At 45.1% G+C, this 16,057-nt stretch overlaps 1 protein-coding gene across 5 annotated transcripts in view; it reads left to right on the top strand.

Moving 5' to 3' along the window:
• Positions 1-16,057, top strand: part of HDAC4 (histone deacetylase 4) — a 190,854-nt gene that overhangs the window by 167,543 nt on the left and 7,254 nt on the right. For all 5 annotated transcript variants that reach the window (XM_039382769.1, XM_039382767.1, XM_039382768.1 and 2 more), the window contains exons 18-24: positions 897-1,004; positions 1,219-1,274; positions 1,769-1,856; positions 2,890-3,009; positions 4,595-4,692; positions 12,380-12,498; positions 14,200-14,333. In XM_039382769.1, the coding sequence (XP_039238703.1) occupies positions 897-1,004; positions 1,219-1,274; positions 1,769-1,856; positions 2,890-3,009; positions 4,595-4,692; positions 12,380-12,498; positions 14,200-14,333 (723 nt within the window). The remainder of the gene's footprint in view (positions 1-896; positions 1,005-1,218; positions 1,275-1,768; positions 1,857-2,889; positions 3,010-4,594; positions 4,693-12,379; positions 12,499-14,199; positions 14,334-16,057) is intronic.

Raw genomic sequence — 16,057 nt, 5'->3', positions numbered from 1 at the left:
TTTCGGGGCTCCTGGTACCACAAGTAGTCCCTGGAGGGCTTTCCCTCCAATTCCTGGCTTTCCCAGAGGCACAAACGTGGCTCTGTGGTGTTCTGCAAATCTTTTTCTGTGGCTTCCAAAGCATCCTCAGGGGGGATATTACCAGAAACCATCCCTGATAACAGACCTGGAATCCTTTGCACTGGCTCTTCCTCCTTTTCCTTTTCCTTTTCCTTTTCCTTTTCCTTTTCCTTTTCCTTTTCCTTTTCCTTTTCCTTTTCCTTTTCCTTTTCCTTTTCCTTTTCCTTTTCCTTTTCCTTTTCCTTTTCCTTTTCCTTTTTTTCCTTTTTTTCCTTTTTTTCCTTTTTTTCCTTTTTTTCCTTTTTTTCCTTTTTTCCTTTTCCCTTTTTTCTTTTCCCTTTTCTTTTTCCCTTTTCCCTTTCTTTCCCTTTCCCTTTCTCCTCTTCCTCTTTCTTTCTGGAATCATGGAACGATTTCCTAAACCTCTTTATTTCATCTGGGATCAGTTTCCTGCACAATTAAAGAGAAATCCTGATACCATGGGCACAGAATCCCAGAATCCAAGAATGATTTGGGTTGTAAGGGACCTTAAAACTCATCCAGTCCCACCCCCTGCCATGGGCAGGGTCACCTTCCACTAGCCCAGGTTGCTCCAAGCCCTCTCCAACCTGGCCTTGGACACTTCCAGGGATCCAGGGGCAGCCACAGCTTCTCTGGGCAACCTGTGCCAGGGCCTCCCCACCCTGACAGCCAAGAATTCTTTCCCAATATCCCATCTAGCCCTGTCCTCTGGCAGTGGGAAGCCATCCCCCTTGTCCTGGCCTGTGGATAGTGCCAGTGTGAAGTAGGGCTCCCTGTCCCTCCTGCTCCTCACGTGGTTCCCGTGTGTCCCTCAGGTCGACAGTGACACCATTTGGAACGAAGTGCACTCGTCGGGGGCCGCCCGCCTGGCCGTGGGCTGTGTCATCGAGCTGGTCTTCAAAGTGGCCACAGGAGAACTCAAGGTGGGTATGGGAACAAGCCCTGGGCTGTGCTGGAGGCTCAGGGATGCAGGACTCCAGGAGCTCCGGGACTTCTTTCCTTCCCCCTTCCCGAATGAGGGAGAGCATCCCCTGCCGCCACAGTCTTGTTCCAAAGCACAGTTCAGGCTTTTCCCTGCAACCTCTGCATCCCTCTTTGCCTCTCTGACTTCTTCCCTTTCCTGTCTTTTGTGTGTAGAATGGATTTGCCGTTGTCCGGCCCCCGGGTCACCACGCAGAGGAGAGCACCCCCATGTGAGTATGAGGGAGGGCTTTGTTGACTTGCTCCAGGGCTTGTTTGATCCACAGCTGGAAATTCAAAAGGAATTTTGTTAGGATGTCCCTCCAGAGTTCCTGTTTATTGAGAGGTGAGATGTGTTACAATTCTCTGGAAGGGGGTAAGATCCTGCTTCGTGCTTTTGAGGGAGTGTTTTGTAGCAAGGATCAGCATTCCAGCCTCTCCTTGCAGTGGGTTTGGGCAAATGTGGAGCATTCCCAGTTTCCCTAGAGCTGGCAGGATGCCTGCTGCTGGAATTCAGCACATGGCCATCTTCAGTGGGAAGTGGGTCCTAGTGGAAGGTGTCCTGCCTGTGGCAGAGGCTTGGAACAAGACAAACCGAAACCATTCCATGTTTCCAAGGAGGAAAGAAGAAATTCCTTCCTCCTGTGTTCCATCCAGGTGATGGATGCACTGGGACCAAGGAAAGCTGTAATTAACCCTTGTCCTTTCCTCTTGTCTCCCCTTCCAGGGGTTTCTGCTATTTTAACTCCGTGGCAATCGCAGCGAAGCTGCTCCAGCAAAGGCTCAACGTGAGCAAAATCCTGATAGTGGACTGGGTGAGTAAATCCACTTCTTTCCCTTTGGTACAGCAGGTGGAAATTATTCTGGATGGGTTTTTTTCTTGCAAGGGGCAACCCTGGTTTTTTTAGTCACGTGTTACCTGTGCTCTGCAAGCGAAAATTTGGGGTTTAAAGTGATTGAAAGTGTTTTAACAAAGACAAATTTCTTTAAGAATCCACAGTTTCCCAAATAAAATTGTAATTAAGAAGTAGTTGCTTTCTAAAACAAGCCCAATCCACAGTCTCAAGGATAACTCAAGGGTTATTTTTTTCCTGGTTCATCCCAGTTTTCTTTTCAAGATGCAAGGACCAGTTACTGGGAGGAACAGGCTACCTAACACAGCTTGTCCTTGTCCCTGTGTCCTGCCTCTGAGAAAGGGCTCCTTTGGGGTTTTGCTGTGGCAATGCATAGATTTTTATATTTTTTAATAAATTTCATGTGACTGTGAAGGCATTGGAGTGGCTGGACATCAGCCAAGAGTTTTGATTATATTGTCAAATGGGCTAAACCGAGTTAAAATGGATTTATTTGTCTTCTGGACCTGCTGGAAGGACATCCTTTTCCTCACTTCCCACCTGTTTTTCACAGCAGGAAGGGGAATTTTGAACACCTGTCCAGTTCCAGGCTGTGTTTCTGCACCACATGAGGGATCTGGAGATGGGTTGTGTTGTTCAACCCTGTTGGGTCCAACACAACTTTACTGGTATCAGATGCAAATTTGGGGCCAAAAATACAGTTTCTCTATCCCCCAGTCTTTGGTGTGAATCCAGTTCTCTCCATCCAAGTCAATCAGTCCTGTCTCAGGTTCCACAGACACTTGGGATTGTGTTTATTCTGTGTTAAACAAGGAAGCTGAAGCCAGGTGAGCAAAGCAGGTTGTTCCCATTTCCCATAAACTGCTTCAGCCGGATCAGGGAAGCGCTGAAAACAAAGCCCAACAGCAAGAACCCCCCCAAATCCCAAATTTATGCCTTTAATCCACATTTTTCTGAAGATATTAATCTCCCTCCTCTAATCTCTGTCCCTCAGGATGTCCACCATGGGAATGGGACTCAGCAGGCCTTCTACAACGATCCCAATGTCCTTTATATCTCACTGCATCGCTACGATGATGGGAATTTCTTCCCAGGCAGCGGCGCTCCCGACGAGGTAAGGGCATGGATCAGCATCAGGACCTGCTCAGGTGCTCCCAGAAATCCCAGGAGGCCCCTGCCAGGCTTGGAGAGAAGCTCCTACCGCCTCAATAGTGCTCCTTTGGGAACACTTCCCTCTGGTTTGTGTGTTTGGGGCCTTCCCGTCCAAGTCCTACCGGCCATGGGCTTTGTGTCCGGCTCATAATGAGTAATTAATGAGCAATTAAGGAGTAATTAAAGCTCTCTAACCCTTAAAGGACAACCTGTTCCAGAGGAGCCCTTTGCCAGCTCTCCCAACACTTCGTGTCCTTTGCAGGATTTCCCCTTTATGGGATCACAGGATCGTTAAGGTTGGAAAGGCCCTCCAAGATCACCGAGTCCAACCATTCCCCAGCACCACCGTGTTCCCCACGAACCCCTGTCCCCAACTGCCACATCCACATTTTCTCGACACTTCTGGGGATGGTGACTCCACCACTGCCCTGGGCAGCCCCTTCCAATGCCTGACCACCCTTTCCATGGGGAAATATTCCTTGTTTCCTCTCATCCTGTCCCTTGTTCCCCGGGAGCAGAGCCCAACCCCCGCCTGGGGGTCCTTCAGAGGGATTTATCAAAGGGAAACTTGATGGAATACTTAGTTTTGAGTGCTCTGAGACGCTCCAGGTGACACCCAAAAACTTCTGACCCTGTTTTCTTACCAATTTTACATTTTCTGATTCACAAAACATCCATGTTTCCATTTCAACCCCTTAAGAAATTAAATGGGATGTGATGCTGCTCCATCACCCTGTTTGTTGGGAAGGAACAGCCCCTTGCATCAGTCCTGCTCTTTAATAATCCAATAGTCTTACAAAATATCTGGTTTTGTAAGGAAGCACTAAACCATGCACTCTGTATTTAACCCCTTCGAGTCATTTTTAATATGTCTTTCCAGACTGAATAAAACAAAAGGATGCAAAAGAAATTCAGTCAAAGCCCCAGTTGAATAAATAACCCTGAATCCCCTGGCTGTGCACTGTAGAACTTGCAATTCATTTTCAAAACATTAACGTTCAATTTTACTTTTTATTTCCCATGCAGAGACCTTCTTGGCAAATGAATTGCTGGAACCCCCTCTTTTAGTTTTCAGTTTTCCCCTGTCTCAGGTAGTTGCAATCAGGGCAGATGGGGACATGCAAGGAGGGGGATTTAATTCCATCTCCCACCCACGTGTCCCTCAAGCAGCCAAAACCTCCTCTCTGTGAATCCTCTTTTTCCCCAGCAGAGGGGGAACTCACTCTGATTAAAATACGGGTTTTTTTCCCCAGTTGCAACTGTAATGACATAGAAAATATGCCTCTGGATAAAGCTGAGAATTAAGTATGGGAAGGTATTGCATTCCTGAAAAAAAGGAAGAGGATCCAGGTACTGGTGAGGTGTTTTTTGGGAGAGCAGCAGCCAAATTCCACTGGTCCCATAAGGATCAGGGCAGAGAGGAGCTTTATTTTCACTCTTGTTTTGTGGACCAGAGAAAAATTCACCTCACTATTGAATCCAAGAGATGTGTTGCCAGAATTCCCTGTTTCGTATGCATAATTAAGAGTCCCCTTTCCCTTTTCCAGGTTGGCACAGGAGCAGGAGTTGGTTTCAACGTTAACATGGCATTTACTGGTGGCCTGGATCCACCCATGGGAGACACGGAATATTTAACTGCTTTCAGGTAATAGTGAATAGTTCCTCTTCAAAATGTGCTTTGCACCTAAACTGGGTTTCTTTCTCCTCATTAATCTGGGCTTTCTCCCTTTCCAAAGTTAGAAATGCAGGATTTGCATGTAGTTGCAGTTACTTTTTGAGTGCCATGATAAAAACAAGGTGAATTAGGATATTTCTGGCTGTGGCCTCAAGGGATGGACAAATTTGCTGCTCACTGTTGATTGATCCATGGATAGAAATTATTCAGTGATAGGAATAAGCCCTTCTGGTTCTGGCTAAAAATCTTGGGACCTCTTTAGGGGCAGTATTTCTATGGCTGAGCTCACCTGAGTGGGAAAAGCAGGATAAACTTTGGAAAGAGTCAGCCCAGGTTGGAAGTGGGGGGTGCAGCTGCCCCAGGGCCTGAGGGGGCATCTCTGGTGCCCAAAAATGGCATCACTGGAGGCTCCAAACGGAGCAGGGGATGAAACTACTTGACTCAAGGTCAAGAAAAAAAGTTTAGATGGGATATTGGGAAGGAATTCTTGGCTGGGAGAGTGGGGAGGGGCTGGGATGGAATTCCCCGAGAAGTTGTGGCTGCCCCATCCCTGGAAGTGTCCAAGGCCAGGTTGGACAGGACTTGGAGCAACCTGGGCTAGTGGAAGGTGTCCCTGCCCATGGCAGGGGGTGGAACAAGATGAACTTTAAGGTCAACCCAAAACCCAAATTCCATGATTTTTTTTAGACTGTCCTGTCCCACACCTGCCTCCCACCTGTGGCTCCAGCCTCTCCAAGTGGAATTTTTTAAACACTTTCAAGTGGTTTTCTGTCCTCACACCAGGTTTGGTGACCTCTGGTGACCACCCCACCTAAATTCAGGGAGACATGTCCTTTCCAAGGCCTGGGATGTGAATTTCTGGAATATCACCTTCCTGGGATGGCATTAAATCCAGGAACACTCTTCCCTGTCCTAAATAACGTGTATTTATCTTCTGTTACACTGAGCAAAAAGAGCTTTTTCTCCCTCTTCATCCTGCCATTAAAAAGCCTTCCGAGGATATTCCCAATTTAAAATAACATCTTGTCAAATCCCTCTTTTCTTCCTGGAAGGCAGCACTTTGCTCCAAGGTGGAAGTCTGGTTATCCCAACATTCCCAAGCCTGATCTCTTCCTTAGGCAGAGAACCTGGAGCTGGGGACGGAGTGACATTAAATATTAATTAACTTTCCAGGCTCCTGGAAAATTGCCTTTTCCAGCCATTCCTGGTGTCTTTGCCCGGAGAGTGCAGCTCTTTGGGGAACATACTTCGGAGCTGCTCACAGCCCTTTATTTCAGGAGTTTTTGGGAAGCTCACGGGACTCCATGTGCACACCTTCAGTCCATAACTTTAACGGGAAGCTTTTTTTTCATCTGACTCCAACGTTGGGCACGATAATCCATTATCAAGTGACCTTTTGAAATCTCAACCAGCTCCTTTGAAAAACATCCCCCCCCCGAATCTTTCTATTGATTTGAATGTAAAATAACTCTTTGAAGTTTGCAATTTATAGTCCCCTGAGAGTCAGAAAGTGAAGGGAATGGGTCATATATCCTATTTTTCCCCCCCTCTTCTTTCCTTGCTTTAGCCCCCTGAGACAATTCATGCCTTCAAGGCAGCACCTTGTTATTCCACCCCATCGAATGCCACGTTGCATTTGCCGGGGATCAAACCAGGAGATGAAGGAAAGATAAGAAAATTGGCCATAATGAACTCCAGAAGCAGGAGGCATTTTCACCGTGAACTTGGAAACTCTGCAGTGGAGAGCTGAGCTTTAATTCAAACCAGTCCCGGTGCCAAACTGGGAAGGCTTTGAAGTCTGGAGAGGAATCAGTGGAAATCCTTTGAGCCAGGCAAAGATACTGATAGACTTTTTCTTTTTTTTTTTTTTTTTTAAGCCTTAACTCTTCACATTCCTGCCTATTTTTTGGGGGGGGGGAAAAAAGTCCTTTTTCTGCGTAAAACGAGCAGAATGAAAGCGAGCGACCCACTCGATGCTTTTATTTCAGGGCGAGCCCACGTGTGGGTTTGAGAAATGAAAACAACGGAGCTAATTGTCCGTAGAAATGAGGGAATAAATAATTCCTAATGAAATCACTCATCCCCACACTGAAAACCTGTTTTGGGGGTTTGTATCAGTGATTTTCCTGCTATTATTTCTCCTCCAAATATTGGCTCTCCCCTCTTGCAGTGGGGTCACGGAATCTCTCCTGACCTCTGGATGCTCCTTAATCCCACCAGGATGTTCCAAAAGTGAGAACAAGGGTTAAAAATGTGCCTTTCCCTGCACTTTGTCCTCATTATCTTCATAACCCAGGGCTGAAATCACCGGCTCAGGGTTGGGGTGGTGGCATTTTTTAGGGGGGGACACGGGGTGGAGATTCCAGAAGGGATTCGGGGAATTTTCTGGGAGCTTGGAGCAGCTCCACTCCATCCCAATTTCGGGCTGAACTCGCCCCCAAAATACGTGGGCAACCCAAATTGCAGAGATTAGGGAGAAATGTATTCAACCTTAAAGGGAAAAATTCAGGACATGTTATTCCCAAAATCATCAACTCATCCAGACCTTCCTGGTGTCTGTTACTCCGTTGTTCTAGAAACAAACAGTTGTAAAAGACTTGGAGGGTTTTCTGACCAGGATGTGTCGTTCCCTGATATTTTATACAAGCAGGAGTGGTGTTTCCTTCCCCAAATCCTCCTCAGGAACGCGCAAACCCAGCTGAGAGACCTGCAGGAAAAACGGGAAAACTCCGGCCGGTTCCTCGTTCCACGGCAACAGCAATTAATGGAATTAAATTGTATTATCTGCTGGCATTTCCCTGGGAATTTACCGCAGGAAAGTTTTCCTGGTGATTGGAGTGGATTTTTGCTCCTCTCCCGAGGTCTCCTCCCCAGTTAGAATTCCATGCGCAGCTCAACTTTTGTTTCAAACACCTAAAGCGCAAGGAAAAGCCGGGACTGTCGGGAAGATCCTGCAAAAAGCATTAAATGAGTGCAGGAACCAATTCTGGGGGGGGATTTTGGTTTTCCCTGGGAGCCATAAAGCAGGAATAAGGAACCAGGAGGGGGGGGAACGATGATGGTTTTGCCTGGATCGGTTGTTTCTGTGTTTTCAATTTCATGCTCTTCTGACACTGATTTTATCCCCAAATTCCTAATCCCTTTGGACATGGAAAATGAGCATGGAGATGGATGCCTGGGGAAAGAAAGACTGGAATTTTCAGGAGGCTGATTAGCCTTAGGAGCAGTGGATGACATTTTGAGTTATACATACATTTATATGTGTACACATTTATTTTTTATATTTTTATATATATATATATTTATGTACAATATACATAACATATATAAATATATATTTTACATATATAAATATTTTAAATGTAAAAATATATAATGGATAATTATAGACACATAACATATATAAAATATATATATAACAAACATATATAATGTGTACATATGTACATAATATATCTAATACATATACATAACATATATAAAATATATACACATAATAGAGAAATATACACGTGATATATAAATATATAATATATAAATATATGCAGAATATATTAAAATGTATAGTTAACATATATATAGAAATATATGCATGATGTATAGATATATAATATCTAAATATATGGATAATATATAAAAGGTATGCATATATATGTAACATATAAAAATATATTCTTTATATAAATAGATGCATAATATATACTTATAAACATATACCCATAACATAAAAATATAGATAATTTATATAAATATATGCATAACATATTGTTAACATATAGAAATATGCACATAACATATATGAAATACATCTACATAAATATATTCATAACATGGAAAAATATATACATAACACATATAAATATATGCATAACAAATAAAATACATTTAAATAAAGATATCCATAATATAAAAAACATCTACTTAGCACATATAAATATACACATAACATGTACAAAAATATGGCTAATTTGTATAAACATATGTATAATATACACTTAAAATGTATTTATATAAATAGATGCATACTATATAAAAATATATACTTTGCACATATAAATATATATAAAAAATATAATTATACAAGTAGATGCATACTATATGAAAATATATCCTTAGACATATAAATATACACATAACATCTATAAAAATATGCATTTGCATGCATATATACATAATATATAAAAATATATAGTTAAAATAGAGAAATATACTCATATATTAAAAATATTTATATAAATATAAAATATAAATGCATAATATATAAAAATATATGCTTAACATATACGCATAACATGTGTGGAATATAGATAATTTATATAAATACATGTATATTATATACTTAACTTATATAAATATACACATAATATATAAAAATGTATTTATATAAATATACACATAATATATAAAAATGTATTTATATAAATATACACATAATATATAAAAATGTATTTATATAAATATATTATATATAATATATATTAATGTAGATAATTTATATTTTTTATATTATTTATATATTATATATAATTTTAAAAATATATACTTAGCACATACATATAACACATAAAATATATATTTTGTACAAATAGATGCATAATATATAAAAATATATCCTTAGCACATATAAATATCCACAGAAGTATATAAAAATATAGATAAAACATATATATATTTGTGGCCAACAGCGGGAAAAAGGCTCCACTAAAATGCTCAGCCTCCTAAATTCCCCTGATTTCCTTGCTGCCATCGAGCATTTAAACCCCAAATTAATCCTCTCTCGGGTTGTTTCACCTGCATATCATTTATTAGGCATTTAATTGGCGGATTGGCTGATGGCAGGCTAAAAATAATTCCTTCAGGCCTCTGGAAAATAGAGCTAAAATTGCATTTATTTTTTTTCCTCGCTCCCAAGCGATGGCAGGACACGCTGGGGAGGTTTTGCTGTTTGCAGCCACCGGTTGTCCCTGTTCAGCTTCTTCAAAAAGAAGGGTTTAATTTAGTTTAGGCAAGCCAAACAAGCCTCTGAAATTCAGGAAATTTCAATTTCCTTGTGTTTTAAAAAAATTCCACGTGGATTGAAGGAATATTCGGTGTTAGGACTATTCATTCCTCACCGAAGAACTTTACAGCCAATCCTTAAATGCCCCGATTCCTGGCAAAACTGCTCATCTCCTGGATGATAATCTGAATTTCTGGCTTTTTTCTGGTCTCCTCAGCAGGGCAAAGCCCTGGGATTGTTTGCAGTTGAATCCTTGTTTTCTCTCAAGGACTTGGCTTTCCTGGGATGGATCTGAGTGAAGGGGCTGGTTTTCCGTGGGGATTAGAAAGGAAAAGGCTGGATGAGATGGGCCTGAAATGTTGTCCACAGATGGAATCTGGGAAACACATGGGATTTCTTTTCCTTTTTTCCAATTAAAAAGGCAAAATGAGGGAATGCTGCCTCTGACCCTCCTGGATCAAGTTTTATGTCCAAAGATACAGCTGCTTTTATGGATATGGAGCAGCATCAACATGGGCTGTGGCTTTGGAATATTGATCTCTTTACTCTCATATCCAGGGACAGGAGCTGAGGGAACGGCTGGAGCTGTGCCAGGGCACGTTTAGGTTGGATCTCAGGAAAAGGTTCTTCCTTTAGAAGGTGGTTGGGCACTGCCCAGGCTCCTCAGGGAAGTGTCAAGAGCTCCAGGAACGTTTGGACAGTGCCCTCGGGGACAGGGTGGGATCATTGGGGTATCTGTGCAGGGCCAGGAGTGGGACTGGATGATCCTGGTGGGATCAGGAGATTCTGTGGTTCTGGAATTCGGAGAAAATCAGAAGCAAGAGCAGCCCTTGAGAGTTTGAGTGGGAGTCAGGGGGGAAGGAGAGGCTTCAGGCCTGGATTTGGGAGTGCTCTTGGCTTGGGATGTGTTTGGACAGCCAGTGGGCACAGACTGTCCATCTAGACCTCTTGGAGAGGGAGCCAGGGGACCTGGGACACATTCCTTAAAACTCTGAGGGACCTGCCAGCAACACACAGCACCTCTTGGAATTGCTCCTAGTTGGAGGTACGTGCTGGAGTAACCATTTGTGGCTGGAGGTCCCTCCATCCTGTGCCGCAGAAAACTCTGGACATCCTCAAAGCAGCTTCTTCTGAGCCCTGCTTTACTTTGAACCAACAACTGCTGCTTGTCCTCTCCTAAAATTCCCCCCCCAGGGCTCAGGGTTAACCCTCGGGGCAGGGCTGGGCTGGAGGAGGCACCTCCAAACCACTGTCACCTCCTGGAGACCTCCAGTCAAGAGTCACCAACTGTCCCTGTTCCTCTGGAGCCTTTGTCCTGGGCCATCAGTGGATGCCCATGGCAGGGGGTTTGGAATGAGATGGTCTGTAAGGCCCCTCCCAACCCAAAGCATTCCATGATTCTGTGAGCTGTCCCGTGGCCAAGAATCCTTAAGGATCCACGGTCCTGTGCGTTGCTCTGTCCCCACACCTTGGTGATCCCACACTTCCAGCGAGGTCCTGGCAGCTCCCATGCCATGAGAACTCTGGGGGAAAAAATAAATCTGATGATTTTAGGAGTTCTCCTTTAGCTGGGAATTAAAGGGCTCAGCAAGACTTCGAAGTTCAAGGAGAATAAAACCCTTGACCACGTGTGCTGGGTTTGGAAGTGCTCCTCCAGTCCTTGGTGAGGGAGGTGGATTCTATGGATTTATGGTGGACTTAAAGAGTGTCCTGGTAGCACTCGGACCATCCCAGCACGGAACAGGCCTCTCTGGGCTCTGTTTCAGGGCATCCCTTAATGACTATTCAGTAAAGCAACTTTCTCGTGCGTGCAAAGATATTTATGGGTTCCTGCTTTGGGATGTGAATCAAACCAGTTCATGCTGTAGGAAGTTATAATGGAAAAAGGACATACTTTGGAAAATGCATCTTGAGGTGGGGAATGGGGTGTTTGCACCTTCTTGTTGGTTTTGAGGAGAAGTTGTGGTGTTTGAAGAGAGAGAAACCAGAGGGAAAAGGTCTTTTGGTGAGAAACCACAGGCACAGACCCCTTGTTTCATTTAAATACCTCTGGACAGTCAGTAGTTTATGAATGCTGAGCAATTCCATCCATTTTTTAGTGGATAAAAGGTCAGAGGATGGGGAACTGGCACTGAGAGAGGTGTCTTTGGGTGGGGAACCAGTTCAAAGAGGTGTATTTGGGTGGGACATTTGCATTTTAAAGCTTTTTTTTGCTCCGTGGGACATCCCCAACCTTTCATTTCATGGGAAATGAAAAGTTTAGCAAGGAAAAGAGAAACCACTTTGCCAAACCTGAAGGAGATATTTTGAAGGAGGACACGGAGACAGTGCCATGAACTGACTTTTTCCAGGTGGATTTGCAGCCGGTGGCAGATGCCCTCTCATTTCCTCCTTATTCCCATGTATGTAGAGCAGGATATGATCCCAAATGGGAAGCACAAGTTATTACAACTCGTTTCCCTGCTCACAACACGAGGATGTTGGTGGAAGAAATCACAACCAGCACAACATGTTGTGCTCTCACCTCGGAGGAAAACAGGAGCTGGGCTTTGCTGCCATGGAATAATGCTCCCAGCCTGGAGAATTAGGAGGGTTTAAACATTCCTGCCTTTGTTCAGGAGCCCAACTGATGTGTTCCCTGGTTCCTTTGTGCTGCAGGACCGTGGTCATGCCCATTGCCAACGAGTTTGCCCCGGATGTGGTGCTGGTGTCGTCCGGTTTCGACGCGGTGGAAGGACATCCCACCCCCCTGGGAGGGTATAACCTGTCAGCAAAATGTAAGTTGGGGCTTGGCAAGAGCAGGGAGCCAAAAATGGGGCCAATTGCTGCTCTACAGTATTCCTAAATTTTACATTTTGGGATTTAACTTCAGATCTTTCATTGCAGCAGCAAAACTTTCGGCCTTTTTCTTTGAATTTTCGTGGGGTTTTATTTTACAATATATATTTACCTTTTTTTTTTAAGCATTACATATTTCAATTTGGAGTGCAAATTATATTTATATAATTTCATATATTTATAATATTATAAATATCATTAAACTCATTTGTAGACACATCTCTGCAGAAAACAGCTGCTGAATTGCAGAGTTAGACTGGGTTTAAAGCAAAATTGCAGAAATAGCAGCTGTAAACACTCGCTTTCAATGCTACCACGAGGCCATTTCTTCCTCCAGGACCCCTTATTAAAATTTGGAGCTGAATATTTTTGTTCTCCACCTTTGAAGCAATTGCAGAGACCCACAAGAATCTCCATTTTGCTTTGGATCCAGGATGTCTTTGGGAGATGCACTGAAATCCCCCCTCCTTGGTTATGCTGAGTTTACCTGGCACTGTTTCATTCCAGTGAATCCAGGAGACAGTTTTTTCTTGCAAAAAGGATTTTATTATTATTTTTTAAGAGTTTGTGTCAGCCAGGAGAGTTGTTCTCTCCACTGAACTTCAGAAACCTCGTGAGGGAGCTGAACCTGTAAACTTTATATAAGAATAAAGTGAAATAGATTTACAAGAGACAAGTTATTCGAGATCTCCAGAAACACTTGGGAATGAGAAGCTCTTGTTTACCTGCTGCTTGAATTTCCCATGGTTTGCTCCTCTCCCAAAGCAGTGAATCATTTTATCTGCCTGTTCATTTGTTAATTTGCCAATTCTGCAGAGCACAAACCAGGGAGATGGAGGGGAGAAGTTCCCTGGCTTTTCTTTTGTTTGGCTTCTGGGATTTTTTCCGAGGGGGAAGGTTGCTTTGAGGACACGTTTTTTAAATCCTCCTAGCTTGGGTCTGTTTTGTTTAAAGGGGAGAGAAATGTATTGTGTGTCATCTGATCAAAGTGCCGGGTGCCCCTGGAATTTTTATAGCATATTCTATAGGGGAAGAGCTGTCTGCTGAGAACGAGATGTCAGATATCTCTGGGGCACTGCAGTGCTGCTATTCCAGCCGAAATATTCCTGATTCCCCCTCCTCCTCCCTCCCCTTCCACTGCTCCCACTTGGTGTCTCCTGAACCACTGCTCCAATTCGGCGTCTCCCAAAGCAGGGCCACAATCTGCCTCTTTCCCTCCTTCCCAAGGGAATATTCCTTGCTGGGGTGCTGAGGGGTGACGGGGAGGATGGTGGGATAAGCTCCTGGAGATCCACCCAGGGAGCTGTGGCTGGAATTAAAACCCAACCTGGCTCACATTATGCGTTGAGTCCTTTCGGACTGAACTCCCAAAGCAGGGCCAAAATCCTCCTCTTTCCCTCCTTCCCAAGGGAATATTCCCTGCTGGGGTGCTGAGGGAGGATGGTGGTGCTCTGGAGATCCGTCCAGCTCTGGAATTAAAACCCAGCCTGGCTCACATTATGCGCCGAGTCCTTTCAAATCCCCGGTGGGTTTTTAATATGATGTAATTCCTCTCTCTAATTCTTTGATCCGCCGCCAGGAGCCCCATTCCAGGCACAACCTTTGCCCTTCTCCTGCATTTGCTCTGTTCCCTCCTCCAGGCTTCGGGTACCTGACGAAGCAGCTGATGGGCCTGGCCGGGGGCCGGGTGGTCCTGGCCCTCGAGGGTGGCCACGACCTGACCGCCATCTGCGACGCCTCCGAGGCCTGCGTGGCTGCTCTGCTGGGCAACGAGGTACAGGGACACTGCACACGGGGACACTGCACACGGGGACACTGCACACAGGGACACTGCACACAGGGACACTGCACACGGGGACACTGCACACGGGGACACTGCACACAGGGACACTGCACACAGGGACACTGCACACGGGGACACTGCACACGGGGACACTGCACACGGGGACACTGCACACGGGGACACTGCACACAGGGACACTGCACACGGGGACACCGGTTTGGGGCACGGGGGATCTGCTGCAGGGCTCTGCAGAGCGACCTGCACAGGCTGGAGACGTGGGCCAAATCCAGCGGGATGAGGTTCAACCAGGCCAAGTGCCGGGTCCTGCCCTTTGGCCACAACAACCCCCGGCAGCTCCAGGCTGGGGACAGAATGGGGGGACAGAGAGGGACGTGGGGGTGATGGTGACAGCGGCTGGACATGAGCCAGGGGTGCCCAGCTGGCCTTCTTGGCATCATTTGATGGCACCTGGGCTGGGTCAGGAACAGTGTGGCAGCAGGACTAGGGAGGTGATTCTTGGCATCATTCCATGGCATCCTGGCCTGGATCAGGAACAGTGTGGCAGCAGGACCAGGGAGGTGACTCTGCCCCAGGACTGGGCACTGGTGAGGCCTCACCTTGAGTGCTGTGTCCAGGTCTGGGCCCTCAGTTGAGGAACGACATGGAGGGGCTAGAGGAGGTGCAGAGAAGAGCAGCGAGGCTGGGGAAGGGACTGGAGCACAAGTGCTGTGAGGAGAGGCTGAGGGAGCTGGAGCTGTTCAACCTGGAGAAGAGGAGGCTCAAGGGAGACCTCCTCACTCTCTACAACTCCCTGACAGGAGGGGGGAGCTGGGGGGGTCGGGCTCTTCTCCCAGGAACAGCAGTAGGACAAGAGGGCACAGCCTTGAGCTGCACCAGGGGAGGTTTAGGTTGGACATTGGGAAGAAATTCTTCCCAGAGAGAGGGATCAGACCTTGGAATGGGCTACCCAGGGAGGGGTGGAGTCCCCGTCCCTGGAGGTGTTTAAGGACAGACTGGATGTGGCATCAGTGCCATGGGCTGGATGACAAAGTGATGTTGGGGCAAAGATTGGACTCAGTGATCTCAGAGGTCTTTTCCAGCCTGGTTGATCCTGGTAAAACCACCTTCCTTGGATTTGGGCAGCTCATCCCCCAAAACAACCAACCTGCCAAAGTTTCGGCATCGCTTTGGGTCCTTCTGACACTCATTGATTTAAAGAGTGGTTTTTTATATAAAAGCTACCTGTGCTTGGCAGTCTGAATTAGAAAGAGTGAAGCAGCTAAAAACTGATTTTTTGGGTGGATGTAAATAACTTGCTTTGTGCTTTTTGAAAAATAACTATTTTAATTTATTTCTGAGTTCATCCTCCAAACCTTCCCTTCTCTTCGTTGCCCTCTCTAGACCCATTGCTTACTTGGCACTGTTTGCAGTTGTGTTTTGCCCTTGGAGTTACATTTTGTATTTTCTGCATGTTGCTGTGTAGGAAGAGGCTCAGCTGTGTCAGAGAAACTGGCTGGAAAGGCCAGGAGGTGTGGTTGCAAGATAAGGGCAAGACAGAGAAATACACCAAGGAATTACAGGGTTTGGATTCTGGGAAGCTCAGGGTATTTTCCTGCAGAGGAAACTTTAGATACTTCAGCTTTTCTGCCTTTTTTCCTCCCACACTTTCAGTGTCAGTAGGATTAAGGAAGAAATACTACATCTACAGATCTTTT

The sequence above is a fragment of the Pipra filicauda genome, unplaced genomic scaffold (genome assembly GCF_003945595.2).
Source record: "Pipra filicauda isolate LSUMZ 115617 unplaced genomic scaffold, ASM394559v2 scaffold282_size1924045_pilon, whole genome shotgun sequence".
NCBI classification, from domain to species: Eukaryota; Metazoa; Chordata; class Aves; order Passeriformes; family Pipridae; genus Pipra; species Pipra filicauda.
This window is presented reverse-complemented; position numbering and strand designations above follow the sequence as displayed.